The sequence below is a fragment of the Lonchura striata genome, chromosome Z (assembly GCF_046129695.1).
Source record: "Lonchura striata isolate bLonStr1 chromosome Z, bLonStr1.mat, whole genome shotgun sequence".
Classification (NCBI taxonomy): Eukaryota; Metazoa; Chordata; class Aves; order Passeriformes; family Estrildidae; genus Lonchura; species Lonchura striata.
In genome coordinates this window covers 39,789,063-39,815,618 of record NC_134642.1, presented here as the reverse complement: position 1 = coordinate 39,815,618, position 26,556 = coordinate 39,789,063, and the positions used below count along the sequence as shown (strand labels likewise).

General features: G+C 52.2%; 1 protein-coding gene across 1 annotated transcript; it reads left to right on the top strand.

Moving 5' to 3' along the window:
- The first annotated feature begins 414 nt into the window (after positions 1-414).
- LOC110484188 (receptor-type tyrosine-protein phosphatase mu) lies at positions 415-25,741 on the top strand. Its single transcript, XM_077790401.1, has 29 exons — positions 415-595; positions 8,891-9,085; positions 9,664-9,876; positions 10,325-10,567; positions 11,406-11,660; positions 12,232-12,522; positions 12,875-12,972; positions 14,269-14,464; positions 14,596-14,707; positions 14,841-15,075; positions 15,312-15,351; positions 15,898-16,003; positions 16,172-16,239; positions 16,482-16,624; positions 16,760-16,847; positions 17,437-17,507; positions 17,910-17,946; positions 18,666-18,763; positions 18,936-19,052; positions 20,158-20,315; positions 20,393-20,528; positions 21,764-21,913; positions 22,078-22,177; positions 22,633-22,712; positions 23,113-23,247; positions 23,693-23,818; positions 24,375-24,532; positions 24,804-24,939; positions 25,470-25,741. Exons 1-29 carry the CDS (start codon positions 493-495, stop codon positions 25,542-25,544), a joined length of 3,963 nt encoding a protein of 1,320 aa, XP_077646527.1. The 5' UTR covers positions 415-492; the 3' UTR covers positions 25,545-25,741.
- The last annotated feature ends 815 nt before the right edge of the window (positions 25,742-26,556 follow it).

Genomic DNA, 26,556 nt, shown 5'->3' with positions numbered 1-26,556 from the left:
GCACACACTGCCAGGTAATCAAAATAATCTGTGCCCTTCAGAAGTCCCTTTTATCAAAATCCTTATCATGGCAGTAAAAAGGTGAGGATTGTCCTGATGTAGTCACTGCTTGAATTTCTGGATATGGAAGGTACATCCTCCTGCTAAAGCCCAGCCATGAACCATAACACCTCACAAGCCCTTCTGAGATCTCTGCTGGGAGAGGAAGCATCTCAGCTGTGGTTAATAGCTAGTCCTGACAGAAGACATAAAAACTGTGACAAGAAATTAGAGACAGCAGGATTGCAAAAGGGTCATGGAGCTGAAAGAGAAAGAAGGCAGTGCTGACACTGGCAGAGTTTCCTCTTCCAATGAGGAAGCTTCTTACACCATATGTGATTTTCTGCATGCGTGTTTCCTTTCCGTGCTCGCAACACTCACAATCAGATGGGTGTGCAGTGAGACAGCCAGGGTAGCTGAGACATCAGTCCTGCCCTGGGAGCATAGGCAAACATGGCCCTGCAATGGATGGTTCTCCTGCTCCTCACATCTCTGCTGGCAGCACAAAATCATGATAAGCTCTATCCCAACAACTATGGAAAACCCCAGGGAAGAGGTAAGCAGTGCTCCCTCCTCTATCCCCAAGACAAAGTTTTACTGTGCTCCTTTTGCAGAGCTGCTGTGCAACTTTATGGCATGCAGGATACAGCAGCTGTATCAGAAGTCTGATGTCCACATTGGGGCCCAAGTCCACCAGTTGGGTTGTGGTTAAGCAGAGCTCTGTTTGGGGATGGAGAGCAGCAAAGCTTGTGGGTGCTGGGAAAGCCCCAAGAAAGAGTCTGTAGTGTTCCTCCATGGAGTTGCAATCACAAGGTGTCCATCTGTCCTTGCACAATGTTGGGGTGCCATGTCCTCACCACAGAGGAGATGGGTGCTGGTGCCTGACAAAGACCCAAGGAGCCATGAGCTGAGCCCCTGGGTGTCCAGGAGAGCCTGGGGACAGGACTTACAATATTCTGGGATTGCTCTTTAATGCATTTCCTTGGTGCTGGAAGGATCAGGGCACCCCCAGGGTTCTGCTGGGCTCGTCCTTCCCTGGCTGCACGCTTTGATGTCTGCAGAGTCAGTGGGAATATGCAAGCTCACATGTTGTCTGTCCTTCCAAGAGGCTACACTGTCTGGCAATTGAACTGTAGGTCCAGGAACTGTGACCTTGTATTGTTCCCTATCTGTCGTGGAGCATTACTCTGAGCTAATTTTCCTGGAGCTAGGTGATAAAAATCATTAAACTAGCATTTAATTCTGGTCCATCCTAGTCCATTCTGGTGTTGTATCTGTGTGGATGCAGGCTAGAGAAAACAGCTGATCTAGTGGCTGACAGAGTACAGGGAATGGGATCAGAAACTTTAATTGCTGATGTGAGGTGACATCAGTGTCAGTACTATGTGAGAGGTGTCACAGGAACCTTTTTTCAGGGAAAATGTGTGTGGTTGCAGAGAGTGTCAGCACAGCACACTGTCATGCAAAAACAAGAGCTAAAACTGCAACAGAGGATATTCTCCTGCCCTGAGTGTCTTCCCATTCCCAAATCCCCGCTGAAGCTGTTCTCCCAGGCCAGCACGTGCAACCATGGCTTTCCTGTTTGTTTTCAAGGTGCACACTAAGACCGGGATCTGTGTTGTGTACAGTGGGATGCAACAGGGACCTGTAGGCCTGCAGATTCTTGTCACACTCTGCATATCTCAGTCGCCCAGCCATCCCCAGAAGAGTCTAGCACTGGCTGTGACACAGATTATATTGCTGACTTTGCACCTTGGTGCTTGTGAAAAGAGGAACCAAGACAAAAACATGAGGTGGCCACACCCAGCAGTGTGAGCAGCCCTGCCTGCATCCTCAGCACATGGGCTCATTCCATCCTGGCACCTTTGCTGAGCTCCAACCTGATGGATCAGGGTCCTTCTCTTGCAGAGGGACAGGGCAAGGAAGATGGTCCGAATGAGGCAGGAGGGTCCCTCCCATCCCTGCTAGGGTGGAATGGGCTGACAGTGGCAGTGGGGCCAGGTAAAGCTGTTGGACAGAGGGAGGGAACAATAGGCTGGGATCCCTGAGCATATTCCCTGGCAGATACAAGGTACGACCCGTTGTGCAGAGAACATTGCAGGGAGCAACAGTGCAGCCACAGGCACAGGATGTGGTTTGCACATGTGGTTGGCCCTGCTGCTCAGCACACCCCATCACGGGGACTCTGTGCACTAAGCAGGGTGCATTGTATTATTGTCCCATTGTCACCTTATTGTCTTGCTCTGCTCCTCTCACAGGGTGTTCTTCCTCCCTGAAATGCCATTCCTGTACAAAACTCTCCTCCCCTTACAGTCCCAGTGCACCTGGAAGGAAGGTGGGGAAGCTTCTAGGGCACATTTCCTGTGCAAAGGGAGGGTCTGACATCCAAGCTGGCCCTGACGCCTTTTTTATCAGCCTTGCTGGACACTGTCTAGTGATCTAGTGGCAGCTGACAAGATGTTCTAACAAAGAGCACAGTTGCAATGACTGGGGGCTGGGAGAGTGGTAGCTAAAATTAAGCCTTAGCCAATCTGAAAGGTTTTGTGTCAGCTGAATTCCAAATAGTGCTTAAAGCAGATCCTATGAGCATGAATGCCAGGGGTGCCTGGGGCTTGGCACCCTAGGGCTGGTAAACTGTGTGCTCCACCATGCTTCCACTTCCCATCACCAGAGCACAGATTCAGGAAACACAAATTTTGCCTCCTGTTCTTAGACACTTGTCAGATGTTCTGTAGCATCTGGTGGACCAGTATAGGTTAAAGTGCCACCATTTCCCAGCTCTCCTCACAATACCTTGTTCAGTGACTTGCTTTGCCACTCCTTTCCCTGCCATGACTCCCAAGCAGATCACCCCCAGGGTGTCCCTGCTCCATCACTCTTAAACACCCGCTCAGCAGCTCTGGTGGCTAGTGAGGAGTACAGAGATGCTCTAAGACCCGTGTTTGTGTTCTCAGTGCCTTACAATACAACTCTCCACTGGTGGAAAGAGCTATTGCTTTTCTTAGCTCCTCTCAGCAAGCGCATGGCATCAAACACAGCAAGACTGCAGTGCATTTTGCTGTCACCTCTCTCAGCTGCTGAGCTGCCCTGCCAAGAGGGTTGAACTTTGCCCACTCCTTCTCAGATTTCACCTTGTCCTTTATTCTTTGAGTGTAAGATAATACAGTGTAAGAAAGGACACCTTTGCTGTTAAGCAAAGGGCTGAACCCAGGAGCCTGACCTGAATTATCAGCATAACTCTTTCTCCTTTCTCCTGAGCCTCCTCTTCTGGCCCATGCCGGGGCTTTGTTTAGCCTGCCAGGCTCATAACTCCTTGCAGCAGGGACAAGCAGTCCAGACATTTCTGAAAAAGGCTTTCTATATTCGTCAGTAATAAACAATAGCTGAGAGTATTCATTTAATAGCATCAACTAGGAAAAAACCAAAACAGTAAGTATGTGCCTTTGGAGATGAATAGACCAACCTTTTGTTACCATTCCTGTCTCAGGCATTCAGTATTTCCCATTTCACAGTTAGTACACATTGCACGTTACAAAAGGTGCCTATTTGGTCACATCTATTCTATATTTTCCTTGCTGAAATTTCACTTGACTCAGCCTCCTTCCTCTAGCTGGGGCAGAGAGCCTGTGGGCGGCTCTCTACATACCACTGTGCAGGGTAAAAAACTGTGTGAGAACTGTTCCATTACGCTCTCAGTTGCTGTTAATCCCTAAAAGGTTGGAAGCTGAGTGTTTCTCTCCCCTTTCTGTCTGAGTACTATCCTTTCTCCATCAGTGTGCTGGCCCCACAAATACATCCAACTGCTTTGCACTAGTGGGGAGTTCCATCTCTCCAGTGGAGGTCCCTTGACAGCTTCCCATGGACACCTCCAAAGCACACAAGAAGTAACCCTGTGTTAGAGCTCCTTCTCTCCAAGGTGCCCTTTTCCCACACCAATTTTTTATTGAATTATTTGGAAAGGAGTGTAAGGAGCATGAAGTCAGAGGCGTCCCTCCCAGACTGTGCATCCTGACTGCACCTAGCAGCCATGGATTAATTTCTCCTGATGAACCTCTAGTGATAATCACATGCCTGACAACCTTGGACTAACTGAAGATGTAAGGCCAAGCTGGATTGTAATCAACAATGTTCTTGAGATGAAAGTAGGCATGGACTAAATAAATCTTTTCTTCCCCATTTTGCAGAGAAGCAGAGCTTCCTAGGCTTTACTCTCAAACAATCATCAGAAATGCCACAAGCATTCTGAGCAGCTGTAGGTGCCAGGATGCAGATGGTGTCAGTGATGTGACAGGGAGTTCAGTTCCTCTGCAGAAGTAGTAATATGGGCAGGAGGCAAGCCCTGGAGGGGCTGTGATGTTTGGACACTGCTGGCAGCGTGCTCTGTGTGCAGGCGATAAACAGGATTTGGCATTCCCTCAGGCTGCCCTGCTGGTGTATACTGCCCCTCTACAAGGCAAGCAAGATTTTTTTGCCATACCCATCCCTCTGTCAGACAACATTAACTCCCAGGATAATTTCTGAGGCTGGTGCATTCCCATGTAGTGGTACTCTCCAGTCACTGGATTCTTTGAGCATGGGAATGAACTGTGGGCTCTGCCTGCCTTTTCTGATCTCTTCCACCCAGCCCTTGGGCTCTGCTCAGAATAGTCCATGCCCAACTTGAATGTGGGTGCCGCGTCAGCCTCTGTCTACCCCTGAGCACAACAGGGGCACATCTGGAAGGTCAAAGGGCATCAGAGAGCCTGTGAGGAATTTAAAAAGTGGGGCCAAATGATCACCTCCATTCCCAAATTCAGAGAGATGCTTTAAGACCCATATTTTGTTCTCAATGGCTTACAATGCAAATCTCCAATGCAACTGGAAAAACAGTGGTTTTCTCTGTGGAAACAGTAGTTGCTTTTCTTAGCTCCTCTCAGCAAGCACATGGCATCTAACACATCTCAGAAACCTTGGGAAGGAAAGGATGAGTCACAGAGGACAGGAATCCCCCTGGTGCTTGCAAGGGGCCCTGTGGGCAGGGAAGCAGCAAGAAGGGAGCAAAAGGGTTTGCCTTCAGGACTGCTCTCCTGTGCAGTCTTTGTATCCAAAGGGCAGATGCACTGCTGGCACGAGTGTGGTCTTTGCAGAAGCACATTTCACCTGCCTACCCTTGCCTGAGGCTGCACTGGAATCTGCACTGCATCCCATAAGCGTCCCAACATTCATCCCAGCTCAGCACACAATTACAGGAAACCTGAGGAAAACCTGGATCAAGTCTGGATATCTGTGGAGGCCTTTTCACCTGAAACAAAGACAACAGAGAAGAGGCTGATGTTCCTGCAAAGCATTAAGTCTGATAAGTGCCCAGGTCCAAGAGAAATGACTGGGTGGAGTCCTGTGAAGGTGGACACCTAGTCAGAAATTCGTGGCTGTTATGTCAGCTCAGTTCATGTAATCCCTTCACACCCACTTCCAGCCCAGGAGTCTTACACAGCACCTATTTCCTTGTGCCCGTAACCGAGGAAAAGTAACCTGAGTTGTAAGGAGCAAAAGAAGGGACTGGCAGAATGAAGACCACCCTGCTGTAGGAAAAGACCAGGTTTCAGACCATCTGAGGCACCAGAAGGTGCACAAATCCATGGGACATGATCAGATGCATGTGTGGGTCCTGAGGCTGGAGGAAGTGACAGAGACACTATCCATCATAGCTGAGAAGTTGTAGCTGGCAACATCCAGTACAACCCCCACTGACTGTAAAAGAAGAAGCAGAACCCCCTCTTTTAAAAAGGGGAATTGAGGGAGGCCCAGGGAACTACAGGCCAGTCAGTCTCCCTTTGGTGTCGGGCAAGATAATGGAGCAGTTCCTATTAGAAATTATTCTGAGGCATATGGAAATGATTTGTGATGGCTTCACAAAGAACAAATCTAGTAATTTATTGGCCTTGGTGGAGTGACAGTGTTTGTGGGTAAGGGAGGAGTGATTGGCATCATCCACCTGGACTTGTGCAAGGTGTTTGACACTGTCCTGCATGACATCCTTGTCTCCAAATTGTGAAGGTGTGGATTTGATGGATGGATCACTCTTTGGAGGAGGAGTTAGCTGCAACATTCAAAGTGTGGCAGTCAGTACTTTGATATCAATTGGCATGTGATGCCCAGTGAAGCTGTGCATGTCCCATCCCTGAAAGTGTTCAAGGCCAGACTGTGGATGACTTTGGACAGCCTGGTGTAGTGGAAGGTGTCCCTGTGTATGACAGGAGGGCTGGAACTAAGTGATCTTCCTTAGGAACCTTCCAGCCCAAGCCCTTCTATGCTTTTATAAAAAACTGAATGAGTCCTAAGTACCTGTAAATAATAATTAGGATAATACTACAGATGCCTGATTTCAGTTGTGCAGAAGTAGCAGCTTTAGAAAAGGAAAATTGACAAACTTTAAACACGACTAGCTCTCATTTTTTGCTACAGTAAATCCACTTTGTATTGCATCTCTAAAGCAGCAACCATGAGGTGTGGCTTTTTCACACACAGAGTTATCCCTGCCTCTTCGAGGAAGCCTGGCAAGTCTAGAGAGCTTCATTCACAGTTATTTCAGCAGCACGAGGTTTGCTCTATGAAAAGACTCAGGAAGAGCTGCAAGCAAGGCAGAGCTCTGTTGTGCAGCTGCAATCACCCTTGCCAGCAAAGCATCCATGTTTGTGGAAAGACAGTGTCCCAGATATCTCTTGAAATCTGCACCTGTGTCAGCAGAGTGCCTGCAAGGTTGAATTGCTCTTTTCCTCCTGCCTTCCTGCCCAGCAGCTTGCTGTGTGTGATGCTACTAGTGGGTTTTGAGTGCTGTGGGAGCTCTCACAGCTACCAGGAGGTGTGGAACAGTTACAAAAGGAAAAATGGTGAGTCTCCCTCACACTGAACTCAAGAGTGGGGCCATGTGGGAGAGGCTGGATATGCTTGAGAGCATTCACAACCACCTGAGCTCCTAAGGCTGACTCCACTTCAGTTTCCATCCCCTGAAACTACTTCTTGCTTCAGGCCAGGCCCCACATGACTCTTTTCAAGCAACTGTTGTTCACATTTCTGTGGTACCTCTAGGATCAAAGAATACCCATCAGTGAATAATCTTCCTATAGGCACAATTCAGGGCCCTGAAATGCAAATTAAAACCTGGGAAATGCTTTCATAAGTAGCTCTCACCTGAAATACCTGATGCTCAGTTTGCCAGTCTGGGGATATTTTTTTTTTTTGATTGGGAAGTCATTTGTCAGGGGTTTCATCCTGTCTGGGGACGTGTAGCTGTTGTGGTCCGCTACTGCATGAAGTATGCAGATCACTCCTGGGTTTCCTGGGGAGCCCTGATGCCACTTGGGTGTTGTAGTGCAAACTCTCAGTGCCTGCCTGACTCCCTGGTAACTTTGGACAAAGTTTGGGCAGCTACAGCTAAATTTGAATGGCGGAGGAACACTCACAGAGAGTAACAATTCTTATGTGAAAAGTGGGATCTGATCAGAGGGTAGAGACCCAAATTAGGGCAATGCAGAGAGCCAGCAGCACTCCTATCTAGAATTTAATGAAAACAAATATGAAGATTTACTTCATGTAGGTTTGGCAATCAATTGCCCAATCTATGTGTTGCAAAACACAACCAAATGTGCAGCTGGTGAAATACCGACATGCTGTTAAGCCTCTTCTGCCAACTCAGATGAGGGGGTGTCACTCCTCCTGGGTGAGGATGGGAAGGATATGGGACAGGAGGTAGCTGCTCCTTGGGGCCAGCAGATATTTCCTGAGAGGGATAGAGCAGAGGGAATTGCCACAGTGTCCACCAAGAGTCTTCTTGGTGCTTCCCTGCTAGCTCCAACACAGCGGCTGCAGGGGACACCCTTCTGTGCTCAGGAGTGCAGAAGAGCGGCTAAGGGTTATGAGCCCATTCCTCAGAAGGCACTGTCAGCAATGGTGAGGGAACCGGGAGGAGACAATCCAGGCTGTATAAATCCAAGGTTTATTGGTAGCTCCCTCAGGTGATACAAGACTGTAAAGCCCCCAAGAAGTCTGGAGCAGCCCTGTTTCTTAGGGGGTGGAAACAAGGGAGGGGTTTGACTATACACTAATGGGTGGTTAGAGGGGAGTGGGACATGCAGTAATTGACAAGCAGGAAAACATATTGAGGAGCTGAGGAGGGGGACCCCTGGCCCTTAGCCAATCACTCTATGCCCTTCATGGAAGCTTATAGAGAGAGGGGCTAGAGAGTCAAGTGACAGACAAGGTGCCAGGGAGGGGGTATAGGGATTGACAAGAAAATTTCTAGGGATTTGGGAGGAGTGGGGATGGGATTGGCATTTAGGGAAGGGAAGACAATTTGGGATGAAACCATAAATGAGGCAAAAACAGGGACAAACTAAATAATACAATACAACAGGAAATAACAAGTGTAACATCCTGACCAAAAGCAAAGTGGCAACTTCAGTGGGATTTTGCTGCAAACAAGTGTTTGCACTGTGGGTGTGAGCAGATCGTGTCCAGCAGAATGACAGGAATGCCAATGAGTGGTGCCAGCAGAGAGTCTGGTGCACTCCTCCAGCCCCTGTATTTGTGGGAGAGAGCAGCATCCCCCCGGCTGCTGGATCCCTCTGGCTGGGCTGTCTCTGCAGCAGTGGGTGGGCAGGATAACCCTGTGGATAACCCTCCTGCACTGCCCCTGAGAGTGTGAGGAGGGATAAAGCATCTGGGAGATGGGGCTCATCTGGGGAGGTGCTATCTCTGCCACCTCTCTGAACAGAGAGGGATTGGCACCCCTCCACATAGAGCTCCCTCATCCTCATGGATGCTGCTGGAGCCCAGTGACCCTCAGGCTCTGCCTCCTGGCCTTTGCACACAGGAAAATGTGAAGCTCCCTCAGACTGGGACCCCAAACTGCGGTTTACACCAAACAAGACCAACTATGACTTGAACGAAGTTGTGCAGCTCAGCTGTGGTAAGAAGAATCCTGGGAAGTTTGTGCCATCTGTCCGGCAGATCCAGTGCATTTCCAGAGGGGCCCAGATGCAGTGGAATGAGACTGCCACCTGCAAGGGTAAGCACAGCCCTGCACCACCGTGACCCAGGGTCCTGAGCTGGTGACAGACTCTCTGTGACCTGGTCATGCACATGACAGTGCAGGAATGGCAGACCTGGATGCCTTGGCTTTCCCCCATGTCCTGGCAGTGACAATGCTCTCTTTGTCTCAGCACCTTGCTGTAGGCACCTGCTGGGCTCTGTGCTCCTGGGAGGGGTTCAAAGGCAGGAACAAGGGTCCCTACACTGTGGGGTACTGCAAGCCCTGTGCCTTCAAACAATGACTGGGTGTATGGCCAAGGTGGTTGGAGGGGATAGAAGTCTGTGTGAAGATTGGGAAGGAATTCAGTCCTTGCCCAGCCTTTTCCAAATGGAGCCTGACTTGAGAAGCCTGAAAGAGTGTAGTGGGCATGGATGGGACTGCTCCATGGGCGGTCTGCTGCCATCAATAACTCTGTTCTAGGCTGCAAGAGAGGGATCAGCAATTGAATGTGGTAACCAACGGACATGGGCCCTGTCAAACTCAGAGCAAGAGATATCCCAGCAGACCACTTCCCTTCCTGCTTACATGAGCTCCTTCTCCTCTCTACTCTGCAGGGAGGTGCCAGAAGCCCCAGTGGGACACACAGCTCCACTTTAGGCCAAACCGGAGATTTTACTGGGTCAGTGAAGAGGTGCAACTGACCTGCTGGATGAACGACGCTCCTCCCCTTGCTATGATCAGATGTGCTAACTGGACGGATGCCTGGGAGGTGCTGGACATGGGGGGAAAATGGCATAGGTTGGCAGAGAGCCCGATCTGCACCACGGGTAAGCTAGGAACCAGTAGATCTCCCCTGCTAGGTGCACTTCTCACTCTGGATGGGACCTGGACATCGTGCCAATACCTGTGAGACACCTTGGGCATAGCTCAGTGTCAGGTCCCAGTTGGGAGGAGTCTGCAAGGTGGGAGGGTTAGAATCCTTCAATGTGGGACAGGTTTTCTCTGTCCCTGCATCTCCCAATCTATTCCTGAGTTGTATGTCACCAGGAAGTCAGAGGGGGACAGATCCTGCCCCTCAGTTTTCACCTCTCTCCCAGTGTCCTGTATCACTTCCTTGCCCGGGAACATGCTCTTTTTCTGCCTTTGGGGATCCTTGGGTTTCCTCATGGTATTGAATGCTGACATTAACCACTGTTCATCATGGAAAAGCCTTGGTCCCACTCCTGCCTGAACATTCTCTCGCTGAGAAAGACTCTCACACTTTCTTCCTGACAGCAAAATGCCCAAAACATCAGTGGGATGCAAGACTTCAGTTTTTGGAGAATGAAACTAAATTCCCACAGAATAGAGCACTGACACTGACCTGTCCCAAAGGTCTTGAGCCCTCCTTCCCTGAGGTCAAATGTACAAAGGAAATTCAGAGAGTGATTTCTGGAAAACCAGTCCATGTGGATGCCTGGTGGGGCAGGAACAGCACAGGTGCCTGGACACGCATTGAGAGGGATGTCCTGTGTATGGGTAAGTGAGGCTACAGCAGCTCTCCCATGTCTCCCCTCTACCCTCACCCTCCTTGGGTCTCTGTGCAAACTGCTGAAGAGGACAGCCCAGCCAGGAGACAACAGACCAGGCAAAACCACCTGGGCAAGCTGAAATCTCCTGCAGTGGTTCCTAAGTAGTCCAACTCTCGGGCTCCCAGCCAGGTGTCCAGGCCATGGGCAGGATCCAAGGCTGCCACCCAGATGCCCATGGAAGTTCCATTATCTTTGCTGTGTCTCCAGGTGCCACCCTGGAATCACAGATCTGCTTGTTCCGCTGCTGGCTTATGGATAAGGGACCTGGGGGACATTTTCTGCACCTGCAGGAACTGCAGCAGATGGGAATGAAGGAAGCACAGATGATGCAGGGCTGGCTCAGCCCTTGGCACTGGGACAGAAAGCTGTATGGGATGGACCTGGGAAAGGAGCAATGCTGTCCATCAGGGAATGGAGATGCAGAGCTGTCCCTGGCAGAGACAGACCTGTGCTCAGTGGGGGCATGGCAGTACATGGCAGTGCTCTGGAGAGATGCACAGGGAGACGTAAGATGGGAATCTCCCTGCTTTGGGCTGTGGGAGGTGAATAGAAGTGTCCACAGTGAGAAGTGGTTGGTTAGAGGTAGATTCATTGATGAGTGATCCTTCACACTTTACAAGCACAAGGAAAGCCCTTTACCAACAAGGTTTGCCCTCAGGTCCCATCCCAGCAGACAGATGTGTCACTTTCCTTCTCCCTTCATTGTTTGGATGGGTTGCTGGGGATTTCTCTCCCACCACTCAGCCATACCCCATTTCATCACCTCCACCCCAAATAACACCCACCTTCACCTCTGACAGGAAAGTGTCAAAGGCCCCTGTGGAACTCCACCCTCCATCTGGTACCAGACCAGGAGAACTATGAGACAGATAAGAAAGTGAAGCTGAGCTGCCCTGAAGGTTTCCAGCCACCCTTCACTGAAATCCAATGTCAGACTCAATCCCAGTATGATTCTGGGAAACTGCAGCACAAAGAATGTTGGTATGGAAGAAACTCCAGTGGTGCCTGGATCCCCATTCAGTCCAGTCTGGAGTGCATTGGTAAGGGAGGGATCAGGAGCAGGATAATAATTTGCAGGGGAATATCCCAAGAACATCTTTGATGGGGGACAGCATGGGAAGGTCAGGATTTTTCCTTGGGCCCACCACTGTGAGGGTGGTGGCTGTGGAAGCAGCTCGGGCTTCCAGACCAGGAGGAAATGTCTCCTGTTGTGCTTTCCAATGGCACCAGAGGATGACTGCACCACACAGCTCAGAGGGTTTCTGGAAGGCAGGATCCTTTTGCTACTCCCTGGGAGCTATGATGTAGCTCAGCTGGGGACACACCTTCCTGTTCTTCCCTCTGTTCTCCCCAAAATGTCCTGATGTCTGATTGAACAGGAGCAGTTGTGTCACTGGAGAAATTCACCAATGGTTCACATTCCATTTCCTAGTGCACCATGACCCCAGACTCCTCCTGCTCCCCTTTGAGAGAGCTGCAGTGACAACCTTCACACTCTCCCTTTCCTTCCCATTGGGCTGGGTGATGAGCAAAGTTGTCTGACTGCAGCATCCTTGCATGTCTGGGGTGGAATGGGAATAAAGTGACCTTTTGGCAATCTTTCCTTCACAGAAGTGCTCCAGGTTGACCCTGAGACCTTTGAGATTTCCAGCACCAGCATCAAACTGAAATGGACCTGCAGGTTCCCTGATGCCTGCCAGGGCATGAGGGCTATGTGCCGGCTGGCAGAGCCTTCCTCCCCTCCCTGTGAGGCTGAGGAGGTGAATGGAGAGCAGATGTTACATGGCCAGGAGGGAACATTCACCTGCTCCCCTTTGCAGCCCTTCACTGAGTACAGTGTCACCATCGACCTGCCCTCCAGCTCAGTCATATACAAAAAGTATGAAAGGACAAAAGAAGTAGGTGTGTGTCTACCTCCGTGAAATACAAAAGTGCCTTTAACCCGTCAGCTCAGCCAGAGTATCTCTGCTCCATTCAGGGATGTGCCTGGGATCAGAGCTGCTTGGGTCCTGTGGAGCTCTGGGGAAGGGGCTGTGCGAGAGCCCTGAGCAGGGCACGCCCCATTCTCATTGTCCCACTCCACACCACGCTGTCGTGCTTCCCATTGCTGCAGCACACGCAGCCTTTGCAGGGGACAAACCCTTCATAGGGAGTCCCTCTGCAGCCTGTCCCTTGGCCAGGAGCTGCTGCACCCTCCTCTGGCCTCAGCCCCTGCTCATGGCCCTATGTGTGACCCCATTGTCTGTGCTTGCAGTGCCGGACAAACCGGAGCAGCTGTGGCTGGATCCTGACAGGGGATCTCTCAGGTGGAGTTCGCTGCCCTCCTGCAATGGGGAGATCATTGGATACCAGGTACCAAGGGACCAGGGCAGACCCTCACCTCCCAGCCTGGAGCTCTGTGCAGGCACATTGGGAAAGGGACAGCTGGGATGAGCCACAGTTCCCAGCCAGTAAATACGAGGCTTTGATGAGCACAAGCATTTTCTGCGCCATTCTCAACATTCTTCATGCTGTGGAGATGCCCAGAGAGGTGTGAGTGCTCTGTGTTCTCTGGGCTTAATCCCTAGGTCTTCTTTGCTTTGGATTTGGCAGTCTTTTGGGGTTGGTGTGCAACACATGGTGACGTGTCTTCTGGGGCGGCATCCCAGGGTTTCCTGTGCTTCTTGCATACTTGTTCTGGTTCCTGCCACAGAAAAAGCTTGTGGCTTGAGTAATTCTCTGAAAGTCCCTCCTGAAAGCTCCTTCTCCAGAGAGCTACATTGTTCTGTTGAGTTTTCCTTGATGCCTGGCTACAAGCATCTCCTCTGTCTCTGAATTTGGGACACGTTCCACAGCAAAACTCTGCTCTCCAGCAGTGGGAGGGGGGATGTCACATTGTTCTCAGAATGCTCTAGGTACTCTCTGAGGACAGAGGTCTCCATGGTATGACAGGGACCTTGCAAGCTGTTTCTTAGCTCGGTCCTGGAAAAACTGTCACACAAGCTCTTGACAGCACTGTGAGCCTGTTCAGCTGGTTTCCTGCTCCCAGAAACCAGTGTTCTTAAAAAGAATCCTTTTGCTCCACTTTCAGTTGTCTTCACTTTTGCATAAGCCCAGAATATATTTCTGTAAAGACAGCAAGTGAGAATGGCCAGGACTCTCATGACAAATCCAGATGATGCATGGGCAAATGCAAACTCTTCATCTCCATTGCTCATGGAAACTTCAGCCTTTCTCCTTTTCTCTTAGGAAAAGCTTTCAGAGTCCAGCTTTACACAAGAGAAACGAGAAGCTTTTCTCTGGTGGAGTATGTCACCACGGTGCCTCCGGTGTTGCAATACATCTGGGGTGACCTCCTTCTCGGGCTCAGTAAATATATCTACAGGCCTTCAAAGAAGCAGCCTCCCTCTTCTCTTCTCAGAGGCTCAGCCCTTTGCTCACAGAGGTTGCTGCTCCCACATCCTCAGTGTTGGTTCCAAATTCCTCCTGTCCTCTTCTCTGTTTTGAGCTCCCCACTTGGGGCTCCTGCCCGTTCCTGTCCGGAGCCTTCCCCAGGCACAGCGGGCAGGCACAGGGAAGGGCAGGCTGGCAGGGACGTTGCCAGCTGCGGGCACCTTCCCAGCGGGCAGCCGGGAGCTGCTGCGTTCCAGCTGTGTCTCCTGTCCGCAGCTGAGCATCACAGCCAGGAATGCAGGGGACAGCAGCGTGCTGGAGACGGAGCGGCTGCGGCTCAATGGCTCCGTCACCGAGCTCCGGTTGCCGGGACACAGCCCCGGCAGCAGCTACGCCGTGACGATCCGGGGAGTGACGGCTGCTGGAGCCGGGGCTGCGTTGATGAGGGAGTTTCACGGCAACAGCAGCTCCGGTGAGCTTTGCCGTGTGGCCGGGCCAGGAGCCTGGGCACGGACGAGCCGTTCTCGGCAGCCTGCTCTGCCCGAGGCTGCCCCGCTGCTCGCCCAGCCTGCCGATGCTCATTCCCCGGCTGTTCCCCTGCAGACAGCCCGCGCCCCCAGGCCATCAGCTGCCGCAGCGCCCGCGACATCGCCCCATCGCAAGGCACGGCCGTGCTTCCCCTGCGCCCCATCGCCCGTGGCTCTGAGGCCGCCAGGTGAGCGCAGCCCCGCGGCTCCGCAGCCCCGCGGCTCCGCAGCCCCGCCCTGGCTCTCCCCCGCCGGCGCTGGCCGGCACTGCCTCCCTTCCGTGGCCCCGGGCCCGCGTCCCACCGCCTCTGGGCCCTGCAGGGAGCACCAGCTGATCGTGGCCGCGACGCACGACGGCTCGCTGATCGAGAGCATCTGCTCGGGGCAGCCACGGCTCTCCAACGCCAGCGTCTACCTGGCCGCTCTTCTCAACCTCACCGCCCCCACGGACTTCGTGCTGGGCGACGGGAGCCGCGGCCAGGGCCAGCACAACGCTGCCCTCCGCCCGGGCCGGGACTACACGGCCCTTCTGCGCCTCGGCCGCCTCGGCCCGCAGGTACCAGCGCGGGGCTCCTGCTCTCTGGGGATGCTGCCGGCCGGGGCTGCGCCCCTCGCTGCCTCTGCGCTGGCTGGGAGGCCACTCTCCTGTCCCGTGCCTCGGCACCATGGTGTCCCTGGGCTCCTGGGCCACAGCCGGGTCACTCGGTGGCCCTGGGTGGGGCCCTTGCCTCCCTCCAGCTGGGCTAGTGCTGCAGGAGTGGGCTGAGCTCTCCCTCCTGTCTCCTCCAACAGGCAGAGAAGTTCACCTGTGTCTGCTACAGCTTCTCTGTTGGTAAGTGTCTCCTTGCTCTTGGCGCCCAAGCTTCTCTCCTGCCTGTTCCCTTTTGCCAGGCTGGCAGCTTCCTTGGAAATGAACTGACCCAGGGCAGATCTATTGGGGTATTGCTGTACTTTCGTCCTTACAGAAATTGTCTCTATCCTGAGGCCATCTATGTTTAATGGGCTGCAGTCATCCTCAGGACTCATGGATATGTGGGTCCCAGTGACCACTGAACTTTGCACATCATCCCTGCCATCACCTCATATTTAGTCCTAGTGCCAGTAGTCCCAGTGCCAGTAGTCCCATGGTGTATGTACAACCCCTAAATGCAGATACCTCATGTCCAGACCCCTGGGGCCTTCAAGGATACCTGTTCCCCAGCAGAGGGTATCACACCACAGAAATGCCTGCTTCTTTTGCTCTAGCTTAGCTTTTCTTTAATGAAAAGCCTGGGGTGGAAGACAAGAGAAGTTGCTTTTCTCTCCATGTCCCTGTGGGATGTCCCAATGCTTGGTTCAGGCTGTGCAGGAGCCTGAACCTGGGCTGTGCTTCTTGCAGGGCAGGAGCCATCATCTCTGCTGGACAGCAAGCCGGTGGTTATGGCAATAGCACTGACTGCTGCATTCGTGACACTGGGGATTTTGCTGCTTTTTGTGATCTTCAGGTCAGTATGTGCCTCACCTCTCCTGCCCCCTGTAAGGCATTCAGCAGCTTGCAGTGGCCTGGAGTGTCCAAGTGGAGCCTGACATGAGGCAGGGTGGTTAGATGAGCAACAGCTACTCCTCTGAATCTCTCTTCTGCTGGTCTGTGCACCTTACTTGTTGTTTTGCAGGCTAAAGCACAACTGTTCAAAAGGCTTGGAGAACAACAGCACTATACCCCTGAGAGGATGTCAGAAAGGTGACGTATGAGCAAGGGCCCTGTGGTACCATAAGTTCCCTGCAGGAACAAAGTGATCAGAGCTGGCTGGCACAGGGAAAGGCACTCCTCCCAGAAGAAGGGACCTCTTTGGGAAGGGACAATCTAAGGTTTGGAGAAGTTCTGGCCACTGCAATGCCATCTCAGCTCCAGCTGCAGAGGTCCAGGACTGGCCAGTTTAGCACCAGTTGGATGCTGAAGTCCTGTCCTTGTGGTGTCTGCAGATGTACGCAAGCCAAACACAGCGATCCCAGTGGAGGAACTGCTGGAGGCTCTGAAGATGTTTAAGAGGGAAGAAATCGAGGCAGAGCAGACAGATGATGAATCAGTCAACAGGCATGGTGCTGGGCTTCTTAGAGAATATCAGGTCTGGTTTAGCTTTGCTTTCCCACCTGGCTGCACTGCCCACTCCTCAGCTCTTCCCTGATGTGTGATGCAGTTGGCCTCGGCCAGCCCCACAATACATCCCAGTGCTGAGTAGGCTTGTTTTCTTCCTTTGCAGCAATTGTCCTCCACTTTGTTGCACCCCTGCAATGCTGGCAAGGAGCTCTGTAATCAAAACAAGAACCGCTACAAGAGCATCATCCCATGTAAGCAGAGCTCTCCAGAGATTGGCTCAGGCTCTTGGAGCTGGCTGGGCTAGCACAGGATGCTGGGCTGGTGTAGGTTCCCCTCCAGCACTTCAGAAATACTGAGCTGCTCTTCTCATCCTCCTTAGCCACTGAAACCCAGAGGCATTTCTGGCCCCACTCTCTTATATCCTATTGGAGCATCCTTGTTCCACTCTTCAAATCCTCCTGCAAACTTAATCAAACATCATATTTCTGTTCCTGATGCTAGTCATCGCTGAACATTGCCAGGTCCTATCTAGAGGCAGGTATTTGTGGGAAAGTGGAAGGAGTGACCCAATTTCTTTCAAACTTTAAAGCTCCTCTGGGCCACACGTGGTGTGTACATTTGGTCATTTCAAATTCTTCCTTAAAACTCCATTGCGTTTCCTGCTGTGCCATGTCACCCTTCGTCTCTTCATCTGTTCTTTAACCCTGAACATGTCCTGAGGCCTGGGGTGCTGCTGAGGAGACAACAGACAATCACAGACATTAATTAATTACTCCTTCCCCCTTAATTAGTCCCTTTGTTGCTGCCCTAAAGCATCAGTCCATATCCCTTCTCTTTCAGATGATCACTGCCGTGTGGTGCTGCAGCCCTCTGACACTGGGAATGGCTACATCAATGCCAGCTACGTGGATGTAGGTAGTGAGGAATTGTTACCTTGGGACGGATAGGAAAGGTGCCTGGCTGTGCTGGGTGAGGACAGCCCTGCTCACAGAGGGGGCCCTGAGGTCTGGCACTTTTTGCCCTTAAGCTGGCAGATTTTGGGATGTCATTTCCCCTGAATCCTCTCGGAACTGCCTGGAGCAGTCTGGGTTTGTGTGCAGTTCTCATCTCTAACAAAAGGGACCCATGTGAGGGGGCAGGAACTGAGATGTAGCCCCTGAGTACCCACTGTCACTGCTGGTCAGGAGAGGTGCTGTGGGACACACTGTGCTGAGAGCTCTGGGCTTTGGTACCTGAGGGATGGATCCTTTATTTCATTCCCTGTTAAACATCTAACTCATGTGATCAGAACTGTTTGAATCTCCCCCCTGCAGACCTACCGAAGTCCACACTTCTTCATTGCAGCTCAAGGTAGGTGCTCCCAAACCTCCTGCTCAGGAGATGCCATTCACTGCCCTGAGCAATCTGGGAAATGGGGAACTGGGATAGCAGCCAGGGAGTTGTGGATGGCTCACTCCAAGTCCCTGTATCTCCAGGGTCTCTATCATGAACAGTTGTTACAGGTGCTACAGGGCATGGAAGGTCTCAATGGTAGCTTGGCAGCAGCTGGAGCTGGTGTCTGTACTGCCCAGTATGAAGACATGGTCCTCCTACTCACAAGCCTAGTTTGTTCCCTTTGGCAGCTGGTATGACAGGGACAATCCTACAAATACCTGGCATGTCTGCTCCCAGTGCACTCAGATGCAGTAGTGCAAAGCCTGGATGGATTTGTCTGGTCAGTGCAGCATGCAATGAGGAGGTCTTGCCTTCCCACAGAGCTGCAGAAATGCTCTTTGGAAAATAGGGCCCCAAATGTGGGAGCAGCTGATACTCATCTCAAAGGTCTGCATGCTAGAGCCCCTGAAGCAGCAGTGAATCCCTGACATGGGCTCATCTGCTCTCCCTTCTCCTTGTTGTAATTTCTAACATGATGATGAAGTTGATGTGGCCAGCATTCCCATCAGTTGCTATGTTCCCTGGCTGTGCCTCTGTATCTAGGCAGAGGAAAGACTGGGAATGTCCAAACTGTGCCTGAGAATATGTCCCCATGGCTTGGACACTGACACAGGGCTCTCCTCTTCCTTTTCAAGGCCCCTTGACTGGGACAGTGGTAGATTTCTGGCACATGGTCTGGCAGGAGAAGACCTCAGTCATTGTGATGCTGACAGGCTTAGTGGAACAGAACAAGGTAGAGAAAACCTCTCAGCCCATGCTCAGCTTGGGCATTACCAGAACCCAGGCTTCCTCACATTCTGTGCTCCCACTGCAGCTGTCAGTGGGGACAGGGAGCAGCTCTGCACCCCTGCAATGCTGTCCTTGTGAGTTTTTCTTGTGCCCAGAGGTCTCACTACTGTTGACAGATCAAGTGTGAGCAGTATTGGCCAGAGCAAGAGCAGGTCTATGGTGACTTCACCGTGACACTCAACAACACCTGGACCACCACAGGCCTTGTAAAACGCATCTTCTGCCTGCAGAAGGTAAGCCTGGCATGGGGCCGAGGTGGGAATGCAGGATGTATTTGGGTTCCAGCAGCTGGTGGGAGCCTTCAGACATGGACCCAGTGAGGAGCCTGGATTCCAGCACAAAAAGGAGGGGTGTTAGCATGCTGCTATAAAAGGAATCCATTCCAAGGCATCAGTCCCAGGTTTCTGTGGCAGGCAAAGGTAGTCAGTCAGCTCCAGTGGTCACCCCAGATGAGTCTGAGGACTGATGTTGCACATGGGAATATTGTAGATTACTGAGGGCTTGGGTGAGGTGATTACAAGGGGTATAAAAGCAGATAATGGGTATAGAATGGAATCTCTGCACATCCAGGATGATGTGACAGGTGCCTGCCTGTCACCTGAATCAATCTGCAGAAGGTCCACACTGAAGCTCCTTGGTCACTTACAGCATTAAACCTGGGCAAGGTAGTTGATGGTTTAAGATAACCTACATAAGGTCATTTCCCAAGATGTGTGTTCCTGATAAAGTTACACCTCAGATAAAGGGCAGAAGGAGTTTGCAAGGAGGGAAAACAGGTACAATATAAAGAAATTACAGTTATGCATATTCCTGTCCTTTCTTGTCTTGCCCAGAGCAATATGTAGCTGAAACATAAAGCTCAAAGAGCACCTGATGGCAAGATGTAGCATTAGTTCATGCCAAGTGAATGTGATGTTTAGAGAAAATCACAATGAGCTGGTAACAAGTGACTAAATTCACATTAGTGTAGTAATAGCCTTAGGGTATATCTTTTCTGGGCCAGGCAGGGATTCGGTGACTGTGGAAATACCCTAAGCTGTGAGTTTTATCATTTTCCTCTGGGGCACAAGGCTTTTCCTGCTTTGCATTCACTGTTCATGGTGAAGCAGAGGACAAAATTAATTATGTGGCTGTGTGACTGATGAATCTGCCCTTTACTGTTAGAGGGGTTGTAGTGGAGCAGTCCTTATGGTGTGGTGCTGGAGGGAGCACTCTATGCTGGTGCCCTTCTCAAATGGCTTTTTCCACTGCTGCCTCCTTGTTGGCATGCAATCCCTTCACACAGGTTTCTTGGTCGCTTCGAGCTCCCTGTTGCCAGCCATGTCTCCCTTTTTGCAGGCAGGCTGTGCTCTCCCGAGAGCAGTGGAGCAGTTTCACTACCTGCTGTGGCCGGACCATGGGGTGCCCAGAAACCCATCGCAGCTGCTGTGCTTGGTGGAGGTGGTGAACAAGAGGGTGTTGGAAGCACCTGCTGGACCTGTGTTGGTGCACTGCAGGTGCCAGGCTGGGGGTGTTTGGGTGGTGGGGTACAGCCAGCAGGGCAGCACTAACATGCAGTTTTCTGTGTCCTCAGTGCAGGGATCGGGCGCACAGGTACCTTCATCGCCCTGGACTTCCTCTTGAAGATGGGGAAGGCTGAGGGGAAGGTGGATGTCTTTCACTGTGTGCAACAGCTGCGGGAGCAGCGGGTCAGCATGGTGCAGACCAAGGTGAGGAGAGGTATTTGCTCCCTCCACACCTCGGGCTGCAGATCCAATTTCCACCTGTGGGAGTCGACACAAGCAGGTGGCCAGAACAACCACAAAACCATGGCTGAAATGCCAAGAGTAAATTTATTGCAGTACCTCACTAGCTGGTGGATGCCAGCAGGTAACACATAAGTGGGAACATCAGCACCATCAGGCTCAGTCCCTCCTGGAGGACAGTGGGGCTGCTCTTCTCACCCATTTAACAAAGGCCTGTGCACGTGTAGTGTACCAGCTGGGCTGTGATCCCCTCCGTGTTTTTGTGATCTCTGGTCTTTGATCTGTCCCAAAACAGGGAGCTCAGCCGTGTTCATAACAATGGGTTCCAGGTCTCTGTAAACACCTACGTTCCCTCTACACAGGTTCTACTCCCCAAAGCAGACAGAGGATAAACTGTTGACTGTTTATACACAATACATAGGATTTCTCACACTGTCATTTTCCAGACCTTGGTGCTCCCAACTGTAAGGCCACTTAAGAGAATCCGCCCTGCTCCTTCTGAATGACAAGCCATTCTTCTGCTTTTAACCCTTTGCTGTCAACACCAGCCTTCCCAGGGATGTGGCATGCAAAACCACATTAACTATGCTGTTCCTGATCTAGCCACAGGGACTAGGGGCATCAGGTGATGGAGACTGAAGGATCTTTTTCAATGCTGTGTCCAAACCTAGCTGGAATCTGCATTTCCCTGAGAGTCTCTGAGGTATCAGCAGCATTTGTATGTATGGGTCATCCTGACACAGAAGGGGTGTCTTGTAGGCAAGGATAATGAAAAAGAGGCCACCTGTCCCTCTGGCTTTCAGGATGTCTGCCCCACCTCCTGGACAGCAGTGTCCTGGTCTAGGGACCATGTCCCCATGATCTGCTTAGTGCTGGGCTCCTTCAGAGAAAACTCAGTTGGGCTGGACCAACCATCCACAGGTTTTCTGGGCTGCCTTCCCCAGAGCAGAGGTCTGCTCTGAGAGTGAATATTAAACCTCACCAAGATGATTTTGTCTGAGTTTCTGGAGCTGCTGGCTGTGTCCCAAAGCAGGGCTACCTGCAATGAGAAGTGTCTGGCCTCAGGGATCCTCAGCAGGAAGGTGAAGGATGAACCTGGCTCACTTCTGGCACAGTTTGCAGACAGCTGGTGATCTGGAGTTCCAGGGTTCCTCCTGGACTGGCTCCAGACTGTGCAACTGACCCATGTCCTCATGCAGGAGCAGTACAGCTTCCTGTACGAGGCACTTCTCGAAGGCTTGCTCTGCGGCAACACCGGGATCCCAGTAGAGAGCATCACCACCCTCGTCCACTCCCTTCGAGAAGATGAGACCTCAGGCCACAACAGTGTCCTAGAGAAGGAGTTCAAGGTACCACCAGGAGACAATACACTGGCACTGTGAGGGCTCATCTGTGGTGCCAGCCCCCTCCCTGCTCCCCTCCCCAACAGTGGGATGGAGATGGGGGATCATTTATCTGCAGTGGCCCAAGGTGAGTTGCTGATAGGCAGGACTTGGGTGAATCATCTCTACAGGCCGTGCAGAGATTTTCTGAGTTGTTCCAGCTCCTGCCATGCAGAGAAGCAGAGAAACCCAGAAACCAGCCCAAGAACCGCAAGCCAGGGATCTTGCCAGGTAACACTGGGAGGGCTGGGCATCCTCTTGCTCTAAAAGTGGCACATGACACTGACAGGTTGGGCTCAGGGTCCAGTCATTGTTTTCTTCTTAGTAGATAATAAATACAGAATAGGCTGATTCCCTCTGAGCCTGTTGGACGTACATGAGGTACACCTGGGATAAATATGTCCCTGGTCTAAATTTTCCCAGTGAAGAAGCTCGAATGAGGCACATCAGGGAGCAATGAGGAGGGTGGATCAGCTGTGCCTCCAGCTTTAGGGATTTGAGCATCCCTTAATCAGGATGCCCTGAGCTGTCACAGCCATGGGTGTGGTGGTGCCTGTCCATTCAATCCTTTCCAACCCATGCTGCAGGGAGCTATGTTGACTGTGCCTGTTGCAGGGAAAGGCCCCTGCCTCTCTGTAGGGAGGGAACGACTCATTATTTCCCCTCTCTGCGCCTTGCCTCTGCAGCGGATTCCTGCCGGCCCATCCTGATGTCCTCGGTGAATGCAGACGGCTCGCCAGCTTACATCAACGCCGTGTTTGCCAGCGTAAGGCTCCGGCGAGAGTGGGAGCTGCTCGGGGCAGCGGGGACTCTCCTGCGCAGCCCCGATCAAGGCCAGGCTAGCGCATCCCGCTCGGGCAGAGTTGTCCCAGCCCTCGGGCTCCTGCACGGTGACTGCTGGCCCTGCTGCCAGGAGATGGCCCCCGCGGTCGCGATCGGCGGAGCCCTGCAGCGCAGCAGCGTGTGCCAGCCACAGCCTGCTGGGAGCTGAGCCCGGCTGTGATGAGCTGAGAGGGCAGCGGCCCGCAAACATGACCTGCTCTGAGCAGGGCTGGGGTGGCCTGTGTCTTCTCCATCTCAGCAAGGCGGGAGGGAGCCGTTCCCGCTGTGGGAAGGGCTCTCGGGGATTGTGGGACTGTCCCCACATGTCGTTGTGTCTTTTGCAGACGTACAGCGAGGAGGAGAGAATCATCATCACTCAGCTGCCTTTCCCCACCACGCTGGTGGATTTCTGGGCTCTGGTCTGGGATTACACTTGCACATCGGTAGTTGTGCTCAATCAACTCCAGGAGCTGGACAAGGTCAGCAGCCCAAGCACAGCTCTCCCCTCTCCTGGTTCCCTGTGAGGCCAAGCAGTGCGATTTCTGCCTTTGTCCCTGCATGTATCTTACCATGAGAGCCCTACTTGCACCAGAACCTACTGCAAGCTTGTGGGGCTCCACTCTAGGAGAGCCCTGAGGACAGTGCCAGCACCACAGCTCCACAGCAGTGGGCTGTCCTCGGTCTCACTGCAAATGAGCATCCCTCAGGTCTGGTTGAACCCTACCCAGGTGTCCTCTCTGATAGAGTGTTATTTTCTGGCTGCAGCACTGGGTTTGGTTGGTGCCCAGAAAGTGTCTGGCAGAGACATGTGCATGCAGCTTATGGGTGAGGGGCTGGTGTGAGCCCACCTATGTGAGGAGCCAAGCTCTGCCCTGCATGCAGGTGGGGGCCATATGTGATCATGCACCTCTCACCCTCCCCCAGACATACGTGCAGTTCTGGCCCATCCAGGGCGAAGATGACTATGGCCGTTTCCATATCCAGCTGATCTCAGAGGAGCCTGGGGCTGGCTTCACAACCTGGACACTTGTCCTCAGCAACAGGCAGCAGGTGGGCCCTTTGCTAAGAGATGGAAAACTCCTTTAAGAAGAATTTTTTCAAGAGCTGGGAGGAGCAGATGTCAATAGAATTCAATTTGGGGTCAAAGTCACAGCTGTAGATGGGAGAGGGATCTGGTGGGGTCCTGGCAGGGCATAGCCAGAGCAGAGTCTTTTGCCTTGGCAGAGAGGTTAAACCCAAGAAAGTGAGGCTGCAAGCAGAGGTACAGCTCAGAGGTGTTTTTGTGTGCCTTTCCAATTGGAGGACAGCAGCTGTGGATGGAGTTTGTGCATCTCAGTGGTTCATGGAGGGGAAACTTGCAGGCAGCTGGACACAGGATTGGTGTCAGTTTGAGCTGCACCTGGTGCTCACCTCTTCGCTTATGCTCTGCTGCTCTCAGAGCACCTGATGGAGAAGAGCAAATTCTGGAGTGGCATGTCCCACTGTGGAGCTGCTCTCTTGATCCAGTGTGCATGGCTGAGCCAGGACTGGCAAGCACTGTCTCTCCCCTTCCCTCCATGAAGCCAATAGGTCTCTGCTCTGCTCAGCCCACTGTCTTCCCCACTAGCCCAAGAAATCTGCAATGGAAATCCAGTTACACCAACTGACAGACTGGCCCATGCAGCAACACCTTCCCCCACATCCTGGCACCATCATCAGCCTGCTAGGGAAGGTGGAGACACACCATCGGCAGAGCCAAGGTGGACATATCCTTGTCACCTGCTGGTGAGTGATGTCTCCTGGAGGACCAGCCATGGCACAGAGCTGGCCATAGCTCAAGCTGTGTCGGTTGGTGGCAGTTCCATCTCGGGTGGATGTATGGATATGAATTCAGCTATGTTAAGGGAGGGAGGCTCCCCTGTGGAGACTGGTTGGGCGTGGCATCTGTGGCCAAGATCATCCTGAGAGTGTGGGGGTCTAGGGGAACACCTCTGAGGCTCAGCCCTGCCACCTGCCATCGCAGAGCAAATGAAGCTCCCTTTGCCCTCCTCCACAGGGATGGAGCCAGCCGGAGTGGGATCTTCTGTGCTGCTAGTTTCTTGTGTGAGCAGATCCAAAGCGAGGGCATGGTGGATGTATCCCAGGCTGTGAGGATGCTGAAGAGGAGGCGGAGACAGTTCATTAAAAATGTGGTAGGTGCTAACTTCAAACCCAGCTGGGATGGCAACACCAAAACAAGAGCCATATCTTGAATTGCCTCAGTAGCTGCCCAAGCCCCCCTCAGATCATTCTGAGCCCAGATCATCCTGCTCAAATTATCCCGAGGCCGGGTGCTGATGAGGTCTTTGAAAACTCCATTTTCTGCTCCTGGGACATACCCACTCCCTCAGTGGCAGGTTCTGCAGAACTGAACAGGCACCAAAGCATCCTGCATGATGAGTGGCCCCTTTCTGGTCCACCTGCCTGCTCAACACTTTGTGTCGTGGAGGTTGGCTCTCCTGCCAAAACCAGCTGGTTCCAGTGCTGGTGCAGCCCATCCTTCCAGCTCCTGGAACACATACCTGGATTCCTCAGCAGGGGAAGGTGGACTCCAGCTGGGAGGAGGAGGGTGGACTGTGCCTGTGTCTGCCATGCTCTCTGTCAGGAAGCTGTTGGAGACCAATGATGACATGCCACTGCAGGTGTTGGTCTACCAGTCTCATGTGCATCCTTTTATCCACAGGAACAGTATGGGCTGTGCTATGAACTAGCCCTCAGTTATCTGAATTCATTTGAAACCTATGGGAATTTCAAGTAGGGGCATGACCACGGCCTATCTCTGGATGAGACTTTGACTCCCTGAACAGCCCTTCATCAGTAACAGTGGAAGCAAGAGGGGGAAAAAGGGATGTGCATGACTCCAAGATACTTCACTCACCTGTAAAATCACCCCAAGGGTCCTTTGTGATTGGAGAACACAGACTAGACTGTCTTCAAATTTTGGCCAGGTGGTGTAATGGGAACCTGACCCTCTGCCCAGCATTTTGTGAAGGAACTTATCTGAATCACACCCTGAGTATGTAGACCAGAGCAGAAGCACCAGGACTTCACCTGTCCTCCCTTGCCAAGCATGAACAGAACAGCTGTCCCATCCAGCTGCCCTTGTCCCCTCAGGAAGCCCAGAGAAAGTGGGATAGCACCAACACCCACATTATGTTTGGTCAAAGAAGTCTCAAACTGTTGTAAGATCCATGGTGCTCAGGAGCACAGGATATCTGTCCTACTTTGGGAGAAGCATGAAGCCCAAAGTCAACAAGAGCCAAGAGTAGGACAACCCATGGTCCTGCAGAGCTAAACTGGTCCTTCAAACACACACAATCTCTTCCTGGGGCTGCATCTTCCTGGTGCTGCTCCAAGAGCCACAGCCCTACCAGCTCCATAGAGGCTCTCTGATCAGCCTGTGGCTTCAACATGGCAATCCTGGGTTACAGCAGCTCAACATGACTATCCTGGATGTGGTTCAAGCAGCATCACAGAAACAGGTTCTGTCTTTGCTGCACAAAGGCAGGAGTGACCCCATGGCTTTCTATCCTGTGTCTCACCAATAAAGGCCATGGTGGTGGTGACCATTGATCTTTGCATTTCTTCCAGGTTTGACCTGCCACAGGGGCAACAAGGGAGCTGAAAGCACAGAGATTCCACAGCATGGGCACAGAATACACTCTTGGCCAAAATGTGTGTGGAGGGCCATCACCCTTGATGGATTCCCACCACACATCTGTTCCAAAGTCACATTAGAGCTGTCCAGCTCAGCTCAGTACGTCAGAAAA

Coding starts and splice junctions, on each gene's coding strand:
- LOC110484188 (XM_077790401.1), top strand. CDS start 493: ATGGCCCTGCAATGGATGGTTCTCCTGCTCCTCACATCTCTGCTGGCA. Junction 15,076..15,311: donor TCGGCCGCCTCGGCCCGCAG/GTACCAGCGCGG, acceptor CTCCTCCAACAG/GCAGAGAAGTTCACCTGTGT. Junction 23,248..23,692: donor AACTCCAGGAGCTGGACAAG/GTCAGCAGCCCA, acceptor ACCCTCCCCCAG/ACATACGTGCAGTTCTGGCC.